Below are 22,201 nucleotides of genomic sequence, written 5' to 3'. Positions count from 1 at the left end.
TAGCTAAGATGACAATCGTTGATTGCTGTTTAAATTTGAAAGAGCTTTAAGAGGTCTCTAGCCTCTAAGGGCCTATCGTGAAACACGAAATTTCGTTATCTGCCTCTTTATCACCCTTGCATATTCATAGTGATAGAAACGCAGATAACGAAATTATATTTTTGTGTTTCGCGGTAGGTCCTCTAGTGCGAGCCTCGGATTGAAGAAACCGGTGAAACCTTTACTACTAGCGCCATCTTGTTTCAGTTTAGGGCAACTTTACGAAGAGAAGAGAAGCGGCATGTAGCGAATATTTTTGGAACTACACTTGTTCAACCAGATCTTGACAGTAGAAAAAGGCGGCAAATTTGAAAAATGTAGGCGCGAAGGGATATCGTCCCATAGAAAATTTGAATTTCGCGCCTTTTTTTACTGTCAAGATTTGGTTGACCAGCTATATTTACAAAGATGACGGCACATTTTACACACAATCTTAAAAGCCATATCAGACGGGCGTATTACATCCACAATTACATCACGTGAACTTGGCCCGGTCAAAATATCTCTTTCTCGCTCTCACTAAGGTCGCGGTGCGGTACGGTAGTCTGTTAGTGCTTTAATCATAGAAATTCGGATTTTCAATGAATCGTGTCTGATGCGCATTAATAAGATTATTAATTTTCAAGAAGAACAAAAGTTGATAAATTTAAGTAGAGTCCAGACGAGACAATTTTTCGCCAATCTGATGAAATTGTCCGATCGAATCAGGCCGTGCGGACGCAAACGCCAATTTGATTCCCCGATCAAATCAACAGTGCAAATTGGTGACTAAATTGTGTACGTGTGGACGCTAGATGAGATTGGAGCCAATTATTTTCCTGATCAAATCGGTCGTTTTGCCCAGCTCGTCTAAAGTCTATTTTTTTAATCGGTAAAATAAAATGACATTTCATAGTATGAAATGACACATGATGTTCATACTATGAAATGTCATTTTAGTCCACCGAATAAAAAAATAGACTTTAGACTCTACCTTACACCGTGGTGCAATGAAAATGAGTATTGTATTCTTTGATGAAAATTAAAAAATATACTTGGTCAACCAGATCTTGACAGTAGAAAAAGGCGGCAAATTTGAAAAATGTAGGCGTGAAGGGATATCGTCCCATAGAAAATTTGAATTTCGCGCTTTTTTTACTGACAAGATTTAGTTGACCAGCTATATTTATATATATTAAGCCCTCTCCACACTCGCATTCGCAGCTTCGCGCCGCCATTCACGCACGAGTGTGGAGGGGATTTACAAAAAAAGTAAAAGACGGAGATCTGTCTATGGCGCGAAATATTTTATAAAATATTATATCCACTTCAATTATATCAAAAACTAACCTTATTGTAATCAGATACGATGTAAATTCGTGTGTAATTGATAGTCGCAGTAGGGCAACATCGAAATTCAAAATGTCACACGACGCGCTCATCTGTCAAAAATGTTCGTTGATTAGATGTTTTAGTTTTAATTTTAAATCAAACCAAACACCCTAAATAACTCGATTCAAAACAAACTGAGTTAATGATACATATTTGTGTTGTGTGAAATTACAAAAAAATGGAAGAAGAACACGTTAACGAATCAATGAACAAATCAGATGTAACGTTTGATAATCTTATAATTCTAAAGGAATTCAGTAATATTGTAAATCATGTGAGGTAAGTTGCTTCTCCTTGTGAATCTGAATTTGGTAAACAAGCTGTAGGGATGCCGTAATAAATATGCTTTATCTTTCCAGCGATGAAGAGTTTCTTGAAACGGTGCCTAAAGCAAAAATGAAGCGAGTTAAATGGGTGCCAATGTTCAACTGCTTGAAACAAGGAATTCTAGATGAAATGATACAGGAAATGAATGCTATGTGGGCCTCAGAAAACTTACCACAAAAGTTGGAAATCTTACAGAAACAGCAAGCGAAATATAGTCACATAGATTCAAACACAACATTATGGTAAATTTTTTTATATACTATTCTTTATATACATATGTACCTAATTATTGCCAATGTTATTAAATCTAAAATCGAAGACATGGTTCCTAAGAACAGATTTCGCTATCTCTCATAGTTTCTGACTTCTCCATACTGACCCATTTGGATTGATCACCCTATTTATTTATTTATAGGATACATCCATAACTCAGGAACAAAATATTTGTGATAATTTGATAACACACAAATAAATGCCCTTACCAGGATTCGAATGCGAGACATCCTTCTTCGTAGGCAGGGTCACTACCAACTAGGCTAGGAGGCTGTTAACATGTAACAAAAATACCCTACCTATATAAAATTGGTTCCCAATTTAACAGCCCTCTTGTACTCCTCTTATTTTGTTTGAGATTGACTGACTAAACTAAACCACTAACTTCCATTACATTTTAGTCTGCAGTGATCTGTATATTTTACCTTAATATTACAGGAGGCCTCAGCTGGGTGATGTCAAAAGCCAATTGAAAGCTCATGATGTTGCTAACTTAAGAAAACAAAAAAAAGTGCTGGAAGGCCTAGCAAAAGAGTATGAAACCAGAGTCAACAAACTAAAAAAGATTCTTTCTGCCAAGCGAGGATACATCAAAGCATTGAAAATGGATGTTGCCAAATATCAGAAGAAGAACGAAAGCACTGTTTCTAAAATCAGTGAAAGACTTGAGAGCCACGAGCAGCGAATTAAGATAATTTTACCCACCAAGACAGATCTTGAGATAAACTGGGCAGATGTGGAACATGATGAGGAAATTGAAAATGCATGACCATATTGGAATAAAATTTATATTTCAGAAAATTGTACACACCTGAGAAAAAGTACAGTGAATTTTAATAATAAGTGTATTTATTCAACTCAATTACTTCAGAATCTATGTAATACTTTTACTAAGATGTAGATGAAAATAGGTAATAAAATTTTAAATGTATAATATCACACTGATGAGTTAACACAGGTGTAATCTTGGAGTGAATGTTTACCCGCTAACTACTTAGAGAATACACAAAATGAGGACTAAGTATACTTGAATTTTAATATTAAATTGATAAAGAAAAGCTTCCACTGAATGATAATGAAGAAAATATACTTTGAAAGGAGAGTACATACAAAGTTCATACACCATTCATTAAACTACAATGTTACAAAATGAAAGTTACCTTAAATGCAAACCTAACTGAAAATAAAACAAAATAAACTTATTATTTTTAATAGCAATATTTATTCATGAAAATTATTTGATATTGTTAACATAGCTAAAAATATAATTGTACAATGCAACTTTTGCATATAATTTTATGTTATAATATAGCAATTGCACTATTGTTGCGAGGACTACCACTGCTCTATCACCTCAACTGATATTGGTTTATCTAACATACTGTAAGCTGCGAAGGGAAAAGCCTCAATAAGGAGATCAATGCCAATTTGTACAACAAAACAAATTTTAGATTATCTACTTATTTTGTAAGAGTAATACTGAGTGCAAAATATCATTAATTTCACTGGGACTACTCTCCCCGCCGTAGTGATAGCAATGAGCCAGCATTCCTTTCCCGACTGGCTTTCTAAGCAACCAAATGTGTACTTCAAGTCAAACCAGAAATATAATATAATCTAAGGGACGACCTTTTTAAACATAAACAAATTTAAATAATATCTTTTCGAAACAACTATTATCGTCACTTATACGATACCTATAATAATATACTTTACATTTATAGGCACATTAGTTACAGAATAAACAAAGCGAATGTGCTTTCGATCCACTACAACTCAATAACCATGACTGTAATGTGAAAATGTAACTACGATTTTCTTGTCCAATGCCCGCATCTTTAGAATTACTTGCCACTTCAAACTCTTTAAAATCAACAAAACAATTTAAGTAGGACACCAACATGTCAAACACAATAAGTGGCAATCCGATCGTAAAACTTGTGTCAAACTGGGGATCGAAAAAGCAGAAGTCACGAGGCATCGCCGAATAGATCATGCTTGCTCATCCACGAAATCTCTGTAGAACTAAATCCATAAATTAATATCACTCACATTAATAATAAAAATTAAAAATAAGAAGGCACAAGCAAATTGATAAATAATTTTAACAATCCATGACATACTCGGCTCTGTCCAGTGACCGCACTAAATAATAATTATAATACATGATATAATCAATTATTTTGTAGCATTCGTCTCACTGTGCAGTACACTGGATCCCAAACGTCAGTTATTTCTTTTTGGGCGGCGACCGCTGTGGCGTGGCGGGCCTGCCACTGTTGATACCATTGTACTGATATTTCGCCTTTTTCTCAGATGGTTTCAATATCTATGAAGGGATTTTCATCATTAGTAGCTTGGTTGAAAAAAAAAAAGTCAGCAATTCAATATAAGCAATCCACTTTAATCCGACTTCTCATACATTTTCGAATTTACGAAGTGATGTTCAATGTTAGTTTCTTGTTAGTAAAAAAAACATCAATTGAAAGTTAGTGTTCCTTTTTTATAGTCTTCTTCTCAGACGGTTTCAATATCTATGAAGGGATTGTTGGGGTTAGTTACTTAAAAAAGCAAAAATAAATAATCGACAATGTTATGTCTGGTATGGTAAGTTTCTCCTAGGCAAGTGTCACTACCATTATAAACACGGACAGATTAATCAAACTAAAGTCTATTTTTTTAACAAGCTTTTATTAGGTCGACCTGTATGTAACTAACTATGTAATGGAATCTAAGGTAACTAATTTAACCATCTTCCAAGGATCGTAGCGTCATGAAAATTGGCAGCTGTACATACAGCTACATAGTTCTGATGACAATACAATAATATGGTACTGTCGAACTGATCTGATGATGGAGACAGGAGGTGGCCATAGGAACTCTGTGATGAAACAACGCAACCTAATTGAGGAGTGTCTTTTCAAAAGGGTTTATTTTTTCTGGGAATTTATTTCTAAATTGGACCTTAAGTTTTCTTGAGCAAGGTTCTCTTTAGAAGTACCGCTAAGAAAAAAATAAACCCTTTTGAAAAGACACTCCTCAATTGTGTTAGGGGTTTTTAGAATTGTCTCGATGAGTATTAGTTGTCTGTCGTAAGAAAAGTACAGTCAGCGATAAGAGCTTGTACCAAAAATTAAATTTTGCCATAAACTTATTTTTATTCGGTAGACTAAAATGACATTTCATAGTATGAACATCATGTGTCATTTCATACTATGAAATGTCATTTTAGTCTACCGAATAAAAAAATAGACTTTAGGTAGTAGTAGTAACAGGGAGTAGACACGTGGTGGAGGCACTTGCCGCACCAGACAGCAAGAATACCAACCTGGAACGAGCACATAAGCGTCTCGTCAACGGACATCATGCCACCGGCATTGTCAAACTCGCCACAGTAATTGGGGGCGGAAAATAGCGTGACAAGTTGCCTTTTCGCAAAGAATTCGTAGCCATCTTCTACTACCTGAAAATCGTCACTACGTATTAGGAAAAAAGTTAGGTTTTGAGCCATAATAAATACCTAATGGAGTTAAATACCAACTGCTTGCTACAGAGGGCGCTGTTAGGTCCAACATTCTTTACAGTGCCTATGTAAGTTTCACCTTTTGAACGCCAGACGGCGAAGGAATATGCCGTGCCCCGGACGCCAGGCGATCGAGATTATTTAAGCGAAATTGAACTTTACGAAGTCCCGCGTAAGTCCCTATTGCATTGGCCAGCTGACTGCTGTGGCCATCGTTGACGTCCATGGCAAGACTTTGCGATGACGGCTACAGGCGTCTGTCGCGGTCAAAAAGTTAACCTTTTGGACGCCAATGACCGATATATACGCACCGTAGGTCCAACGCCAAAGACGGATTAATCGGTCATAGACCACAGAGCAACATAGACCTAGATGCATATGCATAAAGTTCAATTTCAGTTTTGACACTTCGGTGACGTGGCGTCTGAGTGACAGCTTTTGTGTTTGACACGGCGTCGAAAAGGTTAAAAGACATACTGCAAAACGTTGTAAGATACAGGTGCGAATAGGTAATTCGCAACTCGTGACAATTTCTCCTTTCGGTCGTGTTTTAATTTATCGCCACTCGTTGCGAATTTCCTACTTTCCGCACTTGTATCGTAAATAACTATTGCGGTTCCTTGTTATGTCAAACGTTACACAACGTTGATTTTGTTTCTACTCTATGATTGGACATTTGGACCTACTATGGTACCCTCTGCAATGAGCGTTTGGTTTTTAAACTCATTGAAATGAAGAACTATGCGGTTGTCACACTGATGTGATTCCTTACGCCGCTCCGATATGTGAGCGAGACAGCGTTATCTACGCATATAGCGATGTCTCGCTTGCACACAGCGGCGTTCGGATCTTACCTGATGGGCTCGACAAATGAGATCCAAGTCATGTCTATTGAGAAATTTGCTGACAACATCGGGTCCGAATGTGAATGACACACCGCGATCGTTTTCACCCCACCCTTGGACGTCCTTGTCTGGATCTGACCACAGCAAATCGCAAAGCAGACCTGTTGAAAAAAAAAAGATTGAATCAAAGATTGAAGAAGGTTGAATCTCGCAACGTGCAAACTCAACATCAATAGTACATTACATACCTAGGGAGGTGAATTCGTGAATGCTCCAGATCGCAGGTGTTTGTGGCCCGAACCGAAAGTGAGGGCCATAAATATGCGATCTGGGGCTTTACGAATTTCCGCCCGTGGTTTGTCTAAGGTTTTACGTCTTGCCTTGGCCAGGACCTACGGTACGGTATGGTTACGTAAAATTATTTACTGTATCCTGTCATAATATTTGCACCACATGAATCGTGTATGAACTGTTAGGCGACAGCATAGGAGCTCCCGTTTTAGGGCGAATGGTTTAACTTTTTGATTTAGGGCTCATTTAGACGATGCGAGAACTCGCATCCGAGTTTCATTACATTGCGGGTTTTGATCGGTCGGTTGCATTGGACGTAACCAACAGTCCGCAATGTAACTAAAATAGCGTGCGAGTTCGCGCGCCGTCTAAATCAGCCCTCAGGCTGCTAGATGGTAGACTACAACGCGCAAGGGAACATGCAACTGTAGGGGGCAGCACCTGCCTAGATACGTTAAGCGTTAAAGATTGTGAAGCAGGTCATTATGTGGCAGACCCTTTAACGCGCATGGTCAGACGCTAAGCAAAGACGCTGATGTTCAGTAACAACTTTTAAGACATTCAGTGCCGATAACCCGACTATCGGGTATTTTATGATTTCGTTCCCAGGCCGGACGACCCAATAGTCGGGATCGTGGTACTACAGCTATATATGACGAAATGTTTGTGGCCTGGCGCGGATGTCTTGTTTGGCTGGGTGTGAATGTGTTAATAAAAGCGGCCAAGTGCGAGTCGGACTCGCCCATGAAGGGTTCCGTATTTAGGCGATTTATCACGTATAAAAAAAAAGTACTTACTAGATCTCGTTCAAACCAATTTTCGGTGGAAGTTTACATGGTAATGTACATCATATATTTTTTTTAGTTTTATCATTCTCTTATTTTAGAAGTTACAGGGGGGGGGGGGGGGGGACACACACATTTTACCACTTTGGAAGTGTCTCTCGCGCAAACTATTCAGTTTAGAAAAAAATGATATTAGAAACCTCAATATCATTTTTGAAGACCTATCCATAGATACCCCACACGTATGGGTTTGATGAAAAAAAAATTTTTGAGATTCAGTTCGAAGTATGGGGAACCCCAAAAATTTATTGTTTTTTTTTATATTTTTGTGTCAAAATCTTAATGCGGTTCACAGAATACATCTACTTACCAAGTTTCAACAGTATAGTTCTTATAGTTTCAGAGAAAAGTGGCTGTGACATACGGACGGACAGACAGACGGACAGACAGACAGACAGACATGACGAATCTATAAGGGTTCCGTTTTTTGCCATTTGGCTACGGAACCCTAAAAACTAGTTACCTGTATCAGGCACATCAGTAGGTCTCATTATCCTCCTAATCTGCTCCATGCCCTGCAGATCCGGCGACAGGCCTCCGTGGCAACAGAATATCTTCTCGTCGATGATGGCCGCGATGGGCAGGCAGTTGAAGCAGTCTGTGAACGTCTTCCATAGCTTTATGTTGTACCGGCGTTTGCACTCGTCGTAGAAACCTGTGGGGGAGCAATACAATGATGATATAATATATAACGAATCTTTTTCTGCCTCTATCGCTCGAATATGCAAGAGTGATAGAGAGGCATATAAAGATTTTAGATTTTTCGACGTAGGTATTCGATCGATCGACTCACTCTCAACCAGGAATGTTGCGGATGCCGATATTTTGACATCCGCGGATGCGAATGCGGATTTTTAAACCCTCACATCCGCGGATGCGGATGCGGATGTCAAGATAGATACATAAAAAACGTCACATATTACATTTTAGTAATTTTTATTTCAAAAAACCGGCCAAGTGCGAGTCGGATTCGCGTTCTAAGGGTTCCGTACATTAAGTCCCACTCACGCTTGACTGCTAATTTCTAATAGGTTTTTTTGGCTAATTACTAAATTACCTAGCAGTCTAGCACTTACGCCGATGCTAAGACGTTCCTGTACCGAACTATTCCACATCCGCATCCGCATCGATTTTATGCGGATGCGGATATTGAAAATAATGCGGAAGTTCCGCGGTTGCGGATGCGGATATTCGCAACATCCCTGCTCTCAACGAGCGAGAAAGAAAACCTGGTACCTAATCCTTTATGTTATGCAGGGATAACATTCGTGTTCGTGCATGAACTGTATGTCAGAGTAATTTTCGAGACGTCACGTCAGGTTGACGTTCAATTTTCGGCCGCAACGACTGTTTGTCCCGTTTGTCCCTAATAATCAGAGATCGGTCAAATTTGCGTCATTGCTCGCAATAATGTGGACGTAACTCCAAAATTCATTAAATAATTAATCATTTAATTAATTTCTTACCTGAGTTTTAATTTTGATTCCTAATCAATAAATAACACAAAAATTTCTTATAATGTAAATATATTATAAAAAGTAATTAGTATGTTTTCCAAATTTTTGAAGGTACTCATTTTTTATATCAAAAATATATTTAAGTGCTATTTATTGACTAGGGAACAAAATTAAATCTCAGGTAAAAAATTAATTAAAATAATTTTATGATTAATTATTTAATCGACGCCAATCTGTCCGATCTCTGCTAATAATACAGAGTATACCTACTCAAGAGGCAGTTATTTGCTAGAGTGAGGTGGAAAGTAGTTACATTATAATCTCACAATAGCGGCTACGTGTATTATATATTCGGGTAATAGTAAAAAACACGTTTTTAAAAGTGCAGTATACAATCTGGGATAGCTGGAAAGTTGTTATAGACTGATATCTATGATGAAATACACTAGGTATTAGGATTTAGTAGTCCTGGCTGGCGTAGCAATCACTTCGTCGCGTGTACCTCTGAATACACTATACTTGTATAAATCTACTTCGGTAGAAGCCATAGAAGGTAGTATGAACTTCAATTGACATTGGCGGCTTTGGTTGGATTATAAATATTTATCTTTTCTATTAAATGCTATTATTAACATGTCATTCATGTTTCTTATGCGATGCGAACATATCGTGATTTCACTCACCACTACAGATAAGAATGTATCTAAAAAAAATACTTAATTAAAGCAGTTTCCATTTTGGAACTTTACCTAAATGGTAATTTGACATTCTAAGTTTTGTTATTTTTTAAAGGTTCCGTAATAACAGTGTGAGTACAAGCCGGCTTCGCGCACTAAGGGTTTCGTAGTTTAGATTTTAACTAGGGTTGTGACCTGCTAACTCACGCTCACAACACATCACACTTTGCAGACAGATCTTGTGACGTAAATTATGGCCACGATAGATGTAAATATTTAGTAAATATGGCCTACTGTGAACATCGAAAATCTAAATTTCGTTATCTGTATCTCTATCGCTCTTGCATAGCACTCATATTCAAATGATAGAGGTTTTGGACGTTCCGTAGGCCATCAGAGAAACACTTACCGTACCTAAATACGGTTTATACTACCGCATGGTTGCCTCGCATAAGAAGTTCTTTGGATTTTTGATACTGTACGCACATATGGTTTCCAGCAACTGCATGCGCTGTCCCATCCCCACCCTTGTCACATTTTGTAGACCAACCGTGCCACGTAAATTATGAACGCCTCCGGATCACAACTAATACGTAAATATAAACAGAGTAACACTTACCGTAAATGCGGTTTATACTAGCGCACTCATGGTTGCCTCGCAAAAGGAAGAAATTCTCTGGATATTTGATCTTGTATGCGAGCAGGAGGCATATGGTTTCCAGCGACTGCTTGCCGCGGTCCACGTAGTCGCCGAGGAAAAGATAGTTGGCCTCTGGCGGGAAACCCCCGTATTCGAACAGGCGTAGTAAATCTGTGTACTGGCCATGAATATCACCTAAAAAAGTTAGAATAGTTAGAATTCTCTCCTCATGAAATCGAATTTACGAAAATACACAGATTAGCAGCATAAAACATGTTATTTACGCTTACAACAGGTTTAAACACAACAAAAACTTTAAAAGTGAAGTAGATTCAATGTGACGTCACGTCACTGCGTTCATTTTTCATAGTAAGTATGTACAAATTATACAAAGTGGAGCCTGGTGATGTGACTGTTTAGTACATCTGGCTACCCTCTAGATTCTCTAGAATAAAGTATGTAATTTCCTACGTTACTATCAAAACACTTCTACTTGCCTTTTATGCCCACAATACCTACTCCCTGTACCTAGCACACCTGTACCTATAACTTGTGTAACTGTACCTAGAGTCTGTGCGGAAAGAGAAGAGTCGTGGAATGTATGGGGCCCAATACAATCCACGACAGACTCTCTTTCCGCACAGACTCTAGCACTTACATTATTATGATACAATTACGTAGGTATGGTATTTGGCTATGTGCGAATGTGAGTGGCGGCGCGGGATAATTAAAGGCGATGACAGCAGGGGTAAAGAAAAAAAATTAAAATTTCGCAGGCATGCATTTACTATTGCCAATATTGCCATATGTTGATTGTTTGTGGGTTAGATAATTAGTTTGGCCAGTAGCCACAAGTCGTGAAGACGTGAACGTGGACACATAGCCAATAATAATGTAATACGAGTACATCAAAAGTGAACCTATATGTGTTCTTTTTTGACGGAATGACACTTCAATAGCAATTATCTGAACATGTATTGGTGTTTTAACTCAAAGCACAAATATTTACATGGATAGATAAGTCCTAAAGAGACAAAAAAATTACACACAGAGGTACCAACTGTAACTAACCTCGTTAGTATGGTATTGGCATAGAGAAAAAAATACATAGAGTGCTCACTCCATACATCAGTTTTAGTACCAAAAAGACTATTAGCATCTAGCATCGAGTAGCGGAACTATCAGTACTGCTACTTGACAATAGATGTAGCACCGACTGGAAAGTCTTATGCTGTTGAGATAAGACTTTCCGGTCGGTGCTACATCTATTGTCAAGTAGCAGTACTGATAGTTCCGCTACTTGATGCTAGATGTAGAAACTGAAATTAATAGTCTGAACTGATGTATGGAGTGAGCACTCTTGTCTTACTATATTTCTCTATGGTATTGGTAACGTCGCATAACTCGCAGTTTAGGTATCATTGTCGCCAGATTCCGCGCTAAATATCTTTTAAAGTGCCACAGTCATCAGTTGAGTCATTACTTGTGACTGAATCAGTGATAATGAAGTGTCAAGTTTACCACCTTTGTCATTTAATAATACTACCTACTCAATCAAACGCTACCTATGAATTCTTCACAGACACAGACATGTATATCATAGATGTCGCATATACCGGTAATTGTATCAAAACTAAAACATTGTTAGCTCACGAAGCAGGTGCGTTTGCGTGATCTGTTTAGATATAAGTATCTATGTCTATAGTCTGTGTAAAAAGATTGAATACTAAAGTGTGCTAAAAATAGCTGGTAATGATCTAGTCAAATAGCTTTGTTTACTCTACAAGCCTTCAAGAGTCAGACTAGCAAGCATCTAGGTATTTATAAACAAAGTCTTAATTTATGTTCTTTAAAGTTATTTTTAAGAAATGTGCAGGCCAGATGCAAACTGTTAGAGAACAGGTATAAAATCTATTTTGGCCAACTTCAATGTAATCCAGAATGGATAAGATGATTTAGATTATTGAGGTGTCAGTAACAGACGTCATTTGAAGTGCTTCGAAAATGCCAAATGAATACAAAATTAATCAACTCTTGATTAATGTATCTTGTTTTATCTATAACTCAAATCTTTATACATACATTGAAATCAAACACAAAATAGAACTAAGTAGGTATGTATATACAATGTGTAGGTATTAATGTACCTATAGAACAGTGCTACATATACCTAATATATGTACATCTATTATGTACATTCCTTTTTAGCAAATATTTTTTTAGTATAGTATTATATAGTAAGAAAAATACTACACACAAAGAAAACAAGTAATATTTTGACCAATTATGTCAAGGTCTAATATTGAATATACATATAATTTATTTTAAATTAATATGTCTCAGTCGCAAGAAGTGCCTTTTAATGAATTTTGTACATACCTTAATATATTTAAGCCTTTATAAGGCAGAGGGAATATGTTTCCCACCTGATTTTGAATGTTATTTCAATTTTGAATAATTTCTGACGCCCTTATGGCTTATAAAGGGTTAAAGTACTCATTGCTAATCCTTACCACAAATTTTTAGCGGTGCCTCCAATTCCAGTAGTATTGGCTGTTGCAGAAATATTTCCCGGGACTTGGTGCACAGCCCACGCACCTCCGACTCGGACATCTGAACCGTCTTCCCAGGCCTGCATCCTCGAACTGTGCCAACATTACACAACAGGTGTTAACAGGATTACTAAGAAGCCTGCCTCAACGGCTGGCATTTAATTGGCTACATACAACTTGTGTAATTTGTTAGTCGAATAATTAATGATCTCAATACACTTGAAATGATTCATTGTAAACTTGAGAATTTAGATTACGATCAACCTATTTTGATACATGTATGATTGACTAATGGTCAATAAGATGAAGCAATAAATGATATGACAGATAAGAGCTTCAAGATATCAATGCTATCATTGATATCTTGAAGCTCTTATCTCTGAGTCTTATCTTGAGTCTATACTCAACAATATCCAAGATTACTTTACAATACAGGCAGAATTGCAGGATTACCATATATACATATTATAGTATAGCCAGAAGACAGTTTTACAACAATAGGCATTTACAGGCAAGACCTTCAACTATTCATACACAAATACTTAATATTCATAGTTACAATGCATGCTATTATCAGCACTATAGGTACCTATAGAACGCTTAACATATTGAAAAAATACTTAACGGACATACACTTGGGTTTCATCAAAGCATTACACATTACCACTGTTGTAAGCACATGCTAGAGTAATTTAAATTATAAAGAAAAATCATAATCTGTATGCCCTTAGCACACAATTAATTACTTATGTTACCGGTATAGTTTGGTACATACATACTGTACCAACAGTGCCAAGGACATAATTGGCACAAAACTTGGTGCCAAGAACAAGAAAACATTAAGAAGATTCTGTGTCAGTACACAGTTACGACCCACGTGAAACATACAGTTATTATTTGGTTCATAGAATGGGTTATTTTTAGCTCGATTGGAATCTAGATCAAATTGCAAAGGAAAGAACTGAAAACATAAAATGTCTTTGTATGGGAACAAACCACTTGTCAGGTCATACAAACGCAAGAATAAAATCAATCAAACGTATCTAGCGCAATACTGTGGCCAAGAACTATGCAGATAACCATACATTCTGATGAAAAGATGTCTTTGAATTTCCCTTTCCGCCTTGCTGTTTCCTGTTGCACTCTGAATACTGTTGTAACCCATCAAAAAGCAGCATAATAAAGTGAAATAAACATGTTTAAATCAAGTAAAGTAACATACAATGCGAACAAAGCATAACAATAAGCCCTAGGAAGTGTTCCATATAATTTGACATCAGCAATAATCAAAAGTACCAATGATGCTGGGTTATCGGATTGTTATTCTAGAGAACATCCGTTTGCGGCAATGAAATAAGCCGTCAGCATCTCTGGCAAACGATCATTAAAAGTGGAATCAGATAAGAATTGAGGATAATCGATTTATTTATGAGTTTGACGTTTCTGTACCTACATACTTGTGATAATTACGCAACAAACAGCGCGAGAACATTGATATGTTATTTTGAATTTTAATGTTTTAGTCTTATTACTAAAATGTACACTATTATAAACAATAAAATGAATCTTTACCTTCTAAAAGCCTGTGAATTAGACTGTCAACATTGAGTTCGTCAGCCATATTTACTACACGAATAATTTACGTCAAAATCTTTCGACAACCACCGCTGCGAGCAAACTTGTGATTTTTATTTTTTACACTCATCCAATTAGAATGGACTAAGGTACAGCACATCAAGTCTTGTTTAGTGGATTGTATTTAATATTTATTTAAAAATTAATTCAGAATAATAGATTATTATTATCGGGAAATAGTATGTAAAACATATTTCTATTTTAATCAAGCAAAACTGTTTGAAATGTTTGAATAATTAAATTCTACTTGAGCTTCTTTGATACAACAAAAAGAAAATGCCTAGTCTATGGTCTATAGGTGTTGCCATGTATAAAATCCATAAACAAATGTCCTACCTTTTAAAAATCTCTACGAACACCGAGCAAAATGTCGCTGTACTTGGCTGTCAAGCTATTTTCTCATCGTAATGTGCCGTTCTGGCGCATAGTATGTATGAAACATTACGATTTGGCGTGTGCGTTCTATTTTATTTTAGATGAGATTTGACGACTGCTCAAAATATCTTCATGGCTTTTTATTCGACTTTTCTGTGTACGGTTGTTTTCGGTATTTCGTAAACATTGGCAAAACAACGCGATAATTCAATGAAGTGTGCGGAAAATAGTCGTTATCGCGAGTGAGAAAGGTATTTAGTGCACAACGGAAGCAGACGGTGGTCGTTAAGTCGGTTTCCGATGGAGGAGAAGATGGAGAGTGAACAGAGTTATAGTGGCGAGAGTAGCAGCTCCTCGGAAAGTTGCAGTGGGAGCGGGAGCGGCAGCTCGGAACCCGACGAGGAGCTCACGGAGCCAGTGCGCCTGCTGGGCCAGAGCCTCGAGCTGCCGCAGGAGCTTTGTGAGAACTATGGACTCTTCAAAGAGTTCTTCTCCTATAAGACTTGGGAATCCTTAGAAGATACACATAAGGAGCAGCTCATGAAATATTTGCCTAAATTCGTACAAAATGAAGAAGAGGAAAGAGAAAAAACGATAAAGATGCTGTTTGATCATGAACCATTTCATTTCACATCACCACTAGAAGTATTTTACAGCAATTTGAAACAGGGAAATTACCGGCCAGACATAGCTAAGATGAGAAAGTTTTTGCAAAAAGCAAGGGCTAAGCAACAGAAGCACAAGGTAAACAAATACTTACAACCAAAATTGGTCATAATATCTAGTGTTGAGACATGAAGTAAATTAATTTAATAAAAACTAAGTTATAATTATTGCACACTGCATTTTAAGCTTGCAAATTATTTTTAACTGTGGCACCCGGGACCTGTCAAGTAAGGTCAATACTAGTATGTTATTTTATTTTTCAGATAAAATCCTACTATGCTAAACTGATGCCAGAAGTGTTAATATCTCGGGAACGGTTGCTAGCAGCAGCCAAGTCTGCCCCACCTGGCCCCACCCCCCGCCTCCCCCTTCTGCCACAAAAACATTCCTCCAAAAACTCCTACAAACCCCTGTACTTGCGAGCGAGGCAGAGGTATTTTGAGGAATTGGCAGCTATCCGGAGTGAAGTGGGCGGTGATGAATCTGATGATGATAACTATCCTGAGGGACCTCCAGAGCCGTCCAATAAAAAGCGCAAACACATGCATGCTGGCCAGGTACACTCAACTCAACTATTGAACAATGTCAAAATAAATCTGATGAAAAAAAATTGTTACCACATGTTTAGATTACATTGAATGTACCTCACACAGTATAAAGATCCAAAAAAAATTGTCCTATTTTATCTATCAAAAACCTAATATTGTAAATAAGAATGATCAAAAACAAAATAATCTTTCCCCTGAATTTTTATACAGTGAACCTAGTTTAAAAATAATCTTGTAAGATGTGCAATTGTGCAGGGTGATAAACACAATTGCAGAGTTTTAAATTTTTATGCAGGATTAGCAATTTCTTAACAATGGTACCCCTAATTATATATTACCAGAGAATACATGAATTGTTCTTTATTTTACTATGTACTTAATAAAGTAAAAAATAATAATAGTAGTAACTTAGTTAACATAGTTTTGTAACATAGATTGATTTTTTGTTCTTCATGCATCATCAGAATCAGGACAGCAATGTTTCCGGCACTCTTGGAGGAACAGAATCTTCACATCCCACATCTCTGGATTGTCTAAAGAACGTCTTAGCGGCTCATAGAGCTCGAAGACAATATAGAGAGGTAACTATTATCATTATGCTATATTAAAAAAGTAATCAAATTACAGACAAACATGCATAAGCTTTCTCTTGTGTGGTGTTGCTTGCTAAAGGAATGATAGATCACCAGTTTTTTACTTCTGCTTAAATTGCTGTATTATTTGTGTTAATTTGTTATTCTATGTTTCAGAACCATCCAGAACTAAATACAACTGGTTTAACTTTAGAAGACATAAAGCAGAGAGTAGCACTTGTAAATGGTACAAAAAAACTCATGTTTGGCGGACAAAAATCAGAAACATCTGCACAGAAAGTGAAAAGGGGACCTAAAAAAGAGCCAAGTCAGAGACAAGTGAAATCTGATGCCAAAGCTAGTAAAAGAAAGGAAGAGGATGTTGAACACAAACCTTTGTTACCAAATATTAAAATAAAGTGTGAGCAAGAGGAGTCTGACTCGGAGAGTTCCTTTGCAGAGCCGAAGGGTGCCAAACATTCTAAAAAGTTAGGTGATACTGTTGAAATTAAGCAAGAAATTGTGGATCCTAAATACTCTGATACAACTAAGTAAGTTTTGTTCTAAAAAAATATCAAACATTGTAAAATGTGTCTATTTTGCCCTAGTATTAGTTCCAAATTTCGAAATTTGAAATTATTATTTTGAAATATATTATGTCGATTTAAAGTAGACCTACTATGTTGTAACACTTAAAGAAGCAATTTACAAAACCTTTTAGTATCGTTACATTTTTTGTTTTCAGTATAAATTACAATGATCCAAAACTGGAGAGTGTGATCAAGCAAGAGCCTTTAGATCCCACACTCGCATTACAGAATGCTGGTCGAATAATTCAACCGGTTCCCATCAAATTGGAAGATCTCGATGGAATTGGTAAGTTTAAAAGATTGGTATAGTTTTGTAGATTGTTTAAGTATATTGAGAATCTTTAATCTTGACTATTGACTATCAACTATTAACTCTGTGCTATAACTAAACAGGACAAAGTCATGTGTAAATATTTTATGTCTAAGAAAAAGTGAGTGTAATGACGATTATCATGCTATCAATATCACACCACTGCCATAAAAAGTCGGTTTAGATTCAGAAACGAGAGAACATAGGGAATTATCAAAAATATTTTACACACAGTGATTAAGTCCCACTTAGATAATGTAATACCTGAAAATTATAAGAGTTATTAATTAATTGTATCGTCTGTAGTTAGTGCCTGTACTCGCTTATCCGCATCTTTACTAACATGCCCATAGAAGTAGAATTAAACCACATATAATTTCTATCTGCCGCTATAACTAAACGCTATTGGCGGTATTCATAAACGGCTGCTAACTTAATCAGTTGATGATCGTCGTTCGTCCCTATCTGTCGTTAAGCCATAGAGAGGGATAAACGACGATCATCAACTGATTAACTTAGCAGCCGTTTATGAACAACGCCTTATATCTATAACGATAGAGAAAAAAATACATAGATTGCTCACTCCATACATCAGTTTTAGTACCAAAAAGACTATTAGCATCTAGCATCGAGTAGCGGAACTATCAGTACTGCTACTTGACAATAGATGTAGCACCGACCGGTAAGTCTTACGCTGTTGAGATAAGACTCTGGTCGGTGCTACATCTATTCTCAAGTAGCAGTACTGATAGTTCCGCTACTTGATGCTAAATGTAGACACCGAAATTAATAGTCTAACTCAGCGGTTCTCAATTATTTTTTTTGACGGAACCCTTTTGGAAAGCGAAATACTTGATGGAACCCTACAATAAAACAATAGTTTTTAGAAATGTATTTTTTTTATTAAATCAGCATAATTCTAAATTCTTGCGGAACCCCTGCAGGGGTGTCGCGGGACCCTAGGGTTCCGCGGAACACACTTTGAGAATGGCTGGTCTAACTGATGTATGGAGTGAGCAATCTTGTCTTATTTTTCTCTATGCTATAACAGACATGATGGCGCTGCCCGTGGAGCTAGCGGACGATGACCTTCCGTCGAATGCGGAGGACGCGGCGGACACAGAGTCGGCGCTTACGGAGACGACGCACGCCAACTTCCTGTCGCTAGTGCGCGCGCTGTTCCCGGCGCGGGCGGCGCACCGCGCGAGCAAGCAGCAGCTGCACGCGCGCTGCGCCGCCGTCATCAGCTCGCCCATAGCGCCGCTCAACACCTGGTACAGCTGTGAGTATATCATGATCTGCCGTCGAATGCGGAGGACGCGGCGGACACAGAGTCGGCGCTTACGGAGACGACGCACGCCAACTTCCTGTCGCTGGTGCGCGCGCTGTTCCCGGCGCGGGCGGCGCACCGCGCGAGCAAGCAGCAGCTGCACGCGCGCTGCGCCGCCGTCATCAGCTCGCCCATAGCGCCGCTCAACACCTGGTACAGCTGTGAGTATTTATTATATTTATAACAGACGTGATGGATTGATGGCGCTGCCTGTCATGAATATCATGATCTCCCGTCGAATGCGGAGGACGGGGCGGACACAGAGTCGGCGCTTACGGAGACGACGCACGCCAACTTCCTGTCGCTAGTGCGCGCGCTGTTCCCGGCGCGGGCGGCGCACCGCGCGAGCAAGCAGCAGCTGCACGCGCGCTGCGCCGCCGTCATCAGCTCCCCCATAGCGCCGCTCAACACCTGGTACAGCTGTGAGTATTTATTATATTTATAACAGACGTGATGGATTGATGGCGCTGCCTGTCATGAATATCATGATCTGCCGTCGAATGCGGAGGACGGGGTGGACACAGAGTCGGCGCTTACGGAGACGACGCACGCCAACTTCCTATCGCTGGTGCGCCGCCCATAGCGCCGCTCAACACCTGGTACAGCTGTGAGTAGTCATTCATTCATTCATTATTTATTCATGAACAATATTAATTGTGTATGAAATATAAAATATACAAAAATTATTATTACTTAACAAATAAAAAATAATAAAGAAACAATTATCTTAAAAATCATCATCTTCCTCGCGTTGTCCCGGCATTTTGCCACGGCTCATGGGAGCCTGGGGTCCGCTTGGAAACTAATCCCAGTAATTGGCGTGGGCACTAGTTTTTACGAAAGCGACTGCCATCTCATCAGAGGCGCGAACTCTTTTGAAAATTTTGAGTTTCAGTTCGAAGTATGGGGAACCCCAAAAATTTATTGTTTTTTTTCTATTTTTGTGTGAAAATCTTAATGCGGTTCACAGAATACATCTACTTACCAAGTTTCAACAGTATAGTTCTTATAGTTTCGGAGAAAAGTGGCTGTGACATACGGACGGACAGACAGATGGACAGACGGACAGACGGACAGACAGACAGACAGACAGACATGACGAATCTATAAGGGTTCCGTTTTTTGCCATTTGGCTACGGAACCCTAAAAAAGATTCGGCGTAAACGGAGACGACGCATGCAAACTTCCTGTCTCTGGTGTGGGCGCTGATCCCATAAGTAACCCATAAGATCCCATAAGGGCGCTGGTACATAAGTCCCGAAAAACTCATTAGTAGGAGCCAGTATTTAAACCCCTCCGCGGATTGAAATCTTTGTCATGCTTGATAAGGGCGCTGGTACATAAGTTCCGAAAAACTCATTATAAGGAGCCAGTATTTAAACTCCTCCGGATTGAAATCTTTGTCATGCTTGATAAGGGCGCTGGTACATAAGTTCCGAAAAACTCATTAGTACGAGCCAGTATTTAAACCCCTCCGGATTGAAATCTTTGTCATGCTTGATAAGGGCGCTGGTACATAAGTTCCCAAAAACACATTATAAGGAGCCAGTATTTAAACTCCTCCGGATTGAAATCTTTGTCATGCTTCATTAAAAAAAATGTGAGTAAATAAGTGACGTATTTTAATATTAGGTTTTGGTCCTCAGTGTCAGAAGACTGGTGCGCTGAGTTGGACTCCGCGCTGGACTTCCTGGCCGGCGAGAGAGGCCCGCACCCTGATGACTTCGTGCCATACTTACAGTATATTCCGGAGACGCAGGTAAATCAATGCAACATATTACACAATAAAACCTTTCTTGAAAGCATGAAGGTTACATTGACAGCGTAGCGTACGCCATAACAACTTCTTTTAGGCGCTTTTGTGTGTGTGTGAGGTCACGGTGAATTTAGGTGTTTTTGGCGCCCAAAAGATTAATTTCCTATTGTTTAGTGTCAGATTGCAGGGGAAGACTTGGAAAAGACGCGGATTGCAGATCAAATCTTGATATGTTGAAGTAAATCCGTGTAAAAAAAACAACGGGTTGCACTCAGGGAGTGCCGGCAGAAGTGAAAACTCAATGACTAGTGCAAAATGCACTATGTATAATTGAGGTTAACGCCATCTAGCGTTAGCGTTAATTACTTGAAACCCCTAAGCACATCAGTGTTAGTATTTGAGTTATATTAATACCAGTTAGAGCGAAACTCACTAGATGGCATTTAAATCAATAAAAACAAAACTCAATGACATTACATGTAGCAGTTTTTCGATCAGGTCACGTATCCGTCTTACGGTCACGGTCACTTCAAAAAAAAAATCATATTTAACCACAATCACTATATACATCTTATAAAACAAAGTCCCCCGGCGCGTCTGTCTGTTTGTATTTTGTAGTCAGCAGCAGTTGCTAAGCGGACGAGGTGTTCAGAATGGTCTTGACGCGACTTTATTGTTAGGAGAATAAGAGCACGTCAAGGTAATTTTGAACACTTCGCCCGCTTAGCAACTTCTGCAGCTGACTGTATGTATGTTAGCGATAAACTCAAAATCTACTAAACGGATTTTCATGCGGTTTTCACCTTTTATACAGGGATTCTTGAGGAATAATTTGTTACAGGTACATTGACTTTAACTTTGAATAATTTTACGGTTTAGACTCACTTGTTTTAAGTCACTCGCGCGACATGTTGTTCTTGAAAGGAGACCTAGGCTCTCCGAAACATGTCGCGCGAGTGACTTAAAACAAGTGAGTCTAAACCGTAAAATTATTCAATGTTAGCATGTCTCACAACAGTTTAAATTCGATTGACTTTAATTGTTTGTGTATTTAGACGTACCAGTGGATAGGCGCGGGTCGGGACTGCGACGCGATATTGGGCCGGCTGTGCGAACGCTGGTTCCGCGCCGCGTCGCCCGCGCCGCCTTCCAACGAACCTCCACCACCTAGGTTTGCTTTTTAGGGTTCCGTACCCAAAGGGTAAAAACGGGACCCTATTACTAAGACTTCGCTGTCCGTCCGTCCGTTCGTCCGTCTGTCACCAGGCTGTATCTCACGAACCGTGATAGCTAGACGGTTGAAATTTTCACAGATGATGTATTTCTGTTGCCGCTATAACAACAAATACTAAAAACAGAATAAAATAAAGATTTAAGGGGGGCTCCCATACAACAAACGTGATTTTTGACCGAAGTTAACCCTTAAATGCATAGTGATGCATTTATACACACAACATAAACATCAAATGTTATGCATTATTAAACAAATTCTATTTGTTCTTGTACATTATTTCAATAGTAAAACTAATAAATTTTCCGAATTATTACATAAATTTACGCAGTATTTTAATTTATAAAA

General features: G+C 38.4%; 3 protein-coding genes across 5 annotated transcripts in view; 2 read left to right on the top strand and 1 right to left on the bottom strand.

The window, feature by feature from the left end:
* Nucleotides 1-1,566: 1,566 nt before the first annotated feature.
* Nucleotides 1,567-2,930, top strand: LOC134653588 (uncharacterized). The gene is made up of 3 exons (XM_063508985.1): nucleotides 1,567-1,689; nucleotides 1,770-1,979; nucleotides 2,449-2,930. The coding sequence occupies exons 1-3, from the start codon at nucleotides 1,589-1,591 to the stop codon at nucleotides 2,777-2,779; spliced, it is 642 nt and encodes a 213-aa protein (XP_063365055.1). The 5' UTR covers nucleotides 1,567-1,588; the 3' UTR covers nucleotides 2,780-2,930.
* Nucleotides 2,783-14,574, bottom strand: LOC134653579 (serine/threonine-protein phosphatase PP1-beta catalytic subunit). 3 transcript variants are annotated; one of them, XM_063508975.1, is made up of 7 exons: nucleotides 14,413-14,574; nucleotides 12,802-12,933; nucleotides 10,268-10,483; nucleotides 7,978-8,169; nucleotides 6,388-6,539; nucleotides 5,339-5,473; nucleotides 2,783-4,339 (listed from the first exon to the last, which is right to left on the bottom strand). In XM_063508975.1, the coding sequence occupies exons 1-7, from the start codon at nucleotides 14,459-14,461 to the stop codon at nucleotides 4,241-4,243; spliced, it is 975 nt and encodes a 324-aa protein (XP_063365045.1). In that variant the 5' UTR covers nucleotides 14,462-14,574; the 3' UTR covers nucleotides 2,783-4,240. The 3 variants fall into 3 exon arrangements, with proteins under 3 accessions (XP_063365045.1, XP_063365047.1, XP_063365046.1); XM_063508977.1 differs by lacking the exon at nucleotides 14,413-14,574 and adding an exon at nucleotides 13,926-14,065; XM_063508976.1 differs by lacking the exon at nucleotides 2,783-4,339 and adding an exon at nucleotides 4,394-4,544.
* Nucleotides 14,575-14,776: 202 nt separating this feature from the next.
* LOC134653718 (nuclear factor related to kappa-B-binding protein) overlaps nucleotides 14,777-22,201 on the top strand; it is a 33,776-nt gene continuing 26,351 nt past the window's right edge. Inside the window, exons 1-8 of the mRNA XM_063509112.1 lie at nucleotides 14,777-15,594; nucleotides 15,780-16,073; nucleotides 16,529-16,645; nucleotides 16,814-17,187; nucleotides 17,382-17,512; nucleotides 18,588-18,818; nucleotides 20,513-20,625; nucleotides 21,678-21,793. Coding sequence (XP_063365182.1) covers nucleotides 15,151-15,594; nucleotides 15,780-16,073; nucleotides 16,529-16,645; nucleotides 16,814-17,187; nucleotides 17,382-17,512; nucleotides 18,588-18,818; nucleotides 20,513-20,625; nucleotides 21,678-21,793 — 1,820 coding nt within the window. The 5' untranslated portion in view covers nucleotides 14,777-15,150. The remainder of the gene's footprint in view (nucleotides 15,595-15,779; nucleotides 16,074-16,528; nucleotides 16,646-16,813; nucleotides 17,188-17,381; nucleotides 17,513-18,587; nucleotides 18,819-20,512; nucleotides 20,626-21,677; nucleotides 21,794-22,201) is intronic.

The sequence above is a fragment of the Cydia amplana genome, chromosome 13, assembly GCF_948474715.1.
Source record: "Cydia amplana chromosome 13, ilCydAmpl1.1, whole genome shotgun sequence".
In the NCBI taxonomy this organism is placed as follows: Eukaryota; Metazoa; Arthropoda; class Insecta; order Lepidoptera; family Tortricidae; genus Cydia; species Cydia amplana.
This window is presented reverse-complemented; position numbering and strand designations above follow the sequence as displayed.

Coding starts and splice junctions, on each gene's coding strand:
- LOC134653588 (XM_063508985.1), top strand. CDS start 1,589: ATGGAAGAAGAACACGTTAACGAATCAATGAACAAATCAGATGTAACG. Junction 1,690..1,769: donor AATATTGTAAATCATGTGAG/GTAAGTTGCTTC, acceptor TTATCTTTCCAG/CGATGAAGAGTTTCTTGAAA. Junction 1,980..2,448: donor GATTCAAACACAACATTATG/GTAAATTTTTTT, acceptor TTAATATTACAG/GAGGCCTCAGCTGGGTGATG.
- LOC134653579 (XM_063508975.1), bottom strand. CDS start 14,461: ATGGCTGACGAACTCAATGTTGACAGTCTAATTCACAGGCTTTTAGAA. Junction 8,170..10,267: donor TAGTATAAACCGCATTTACG/GTAAGTGTTACT, acceptor GCTCCCCCACAG/GTTTCTACGACGAGTGCAAA. Junction 5,474..6,387: donor TCATTTGTCGAGCCCATCAG/GTAAGATCCGAA, acceptor GACGATTTTCAG/GTAGTAGAAGATGGCTACGA.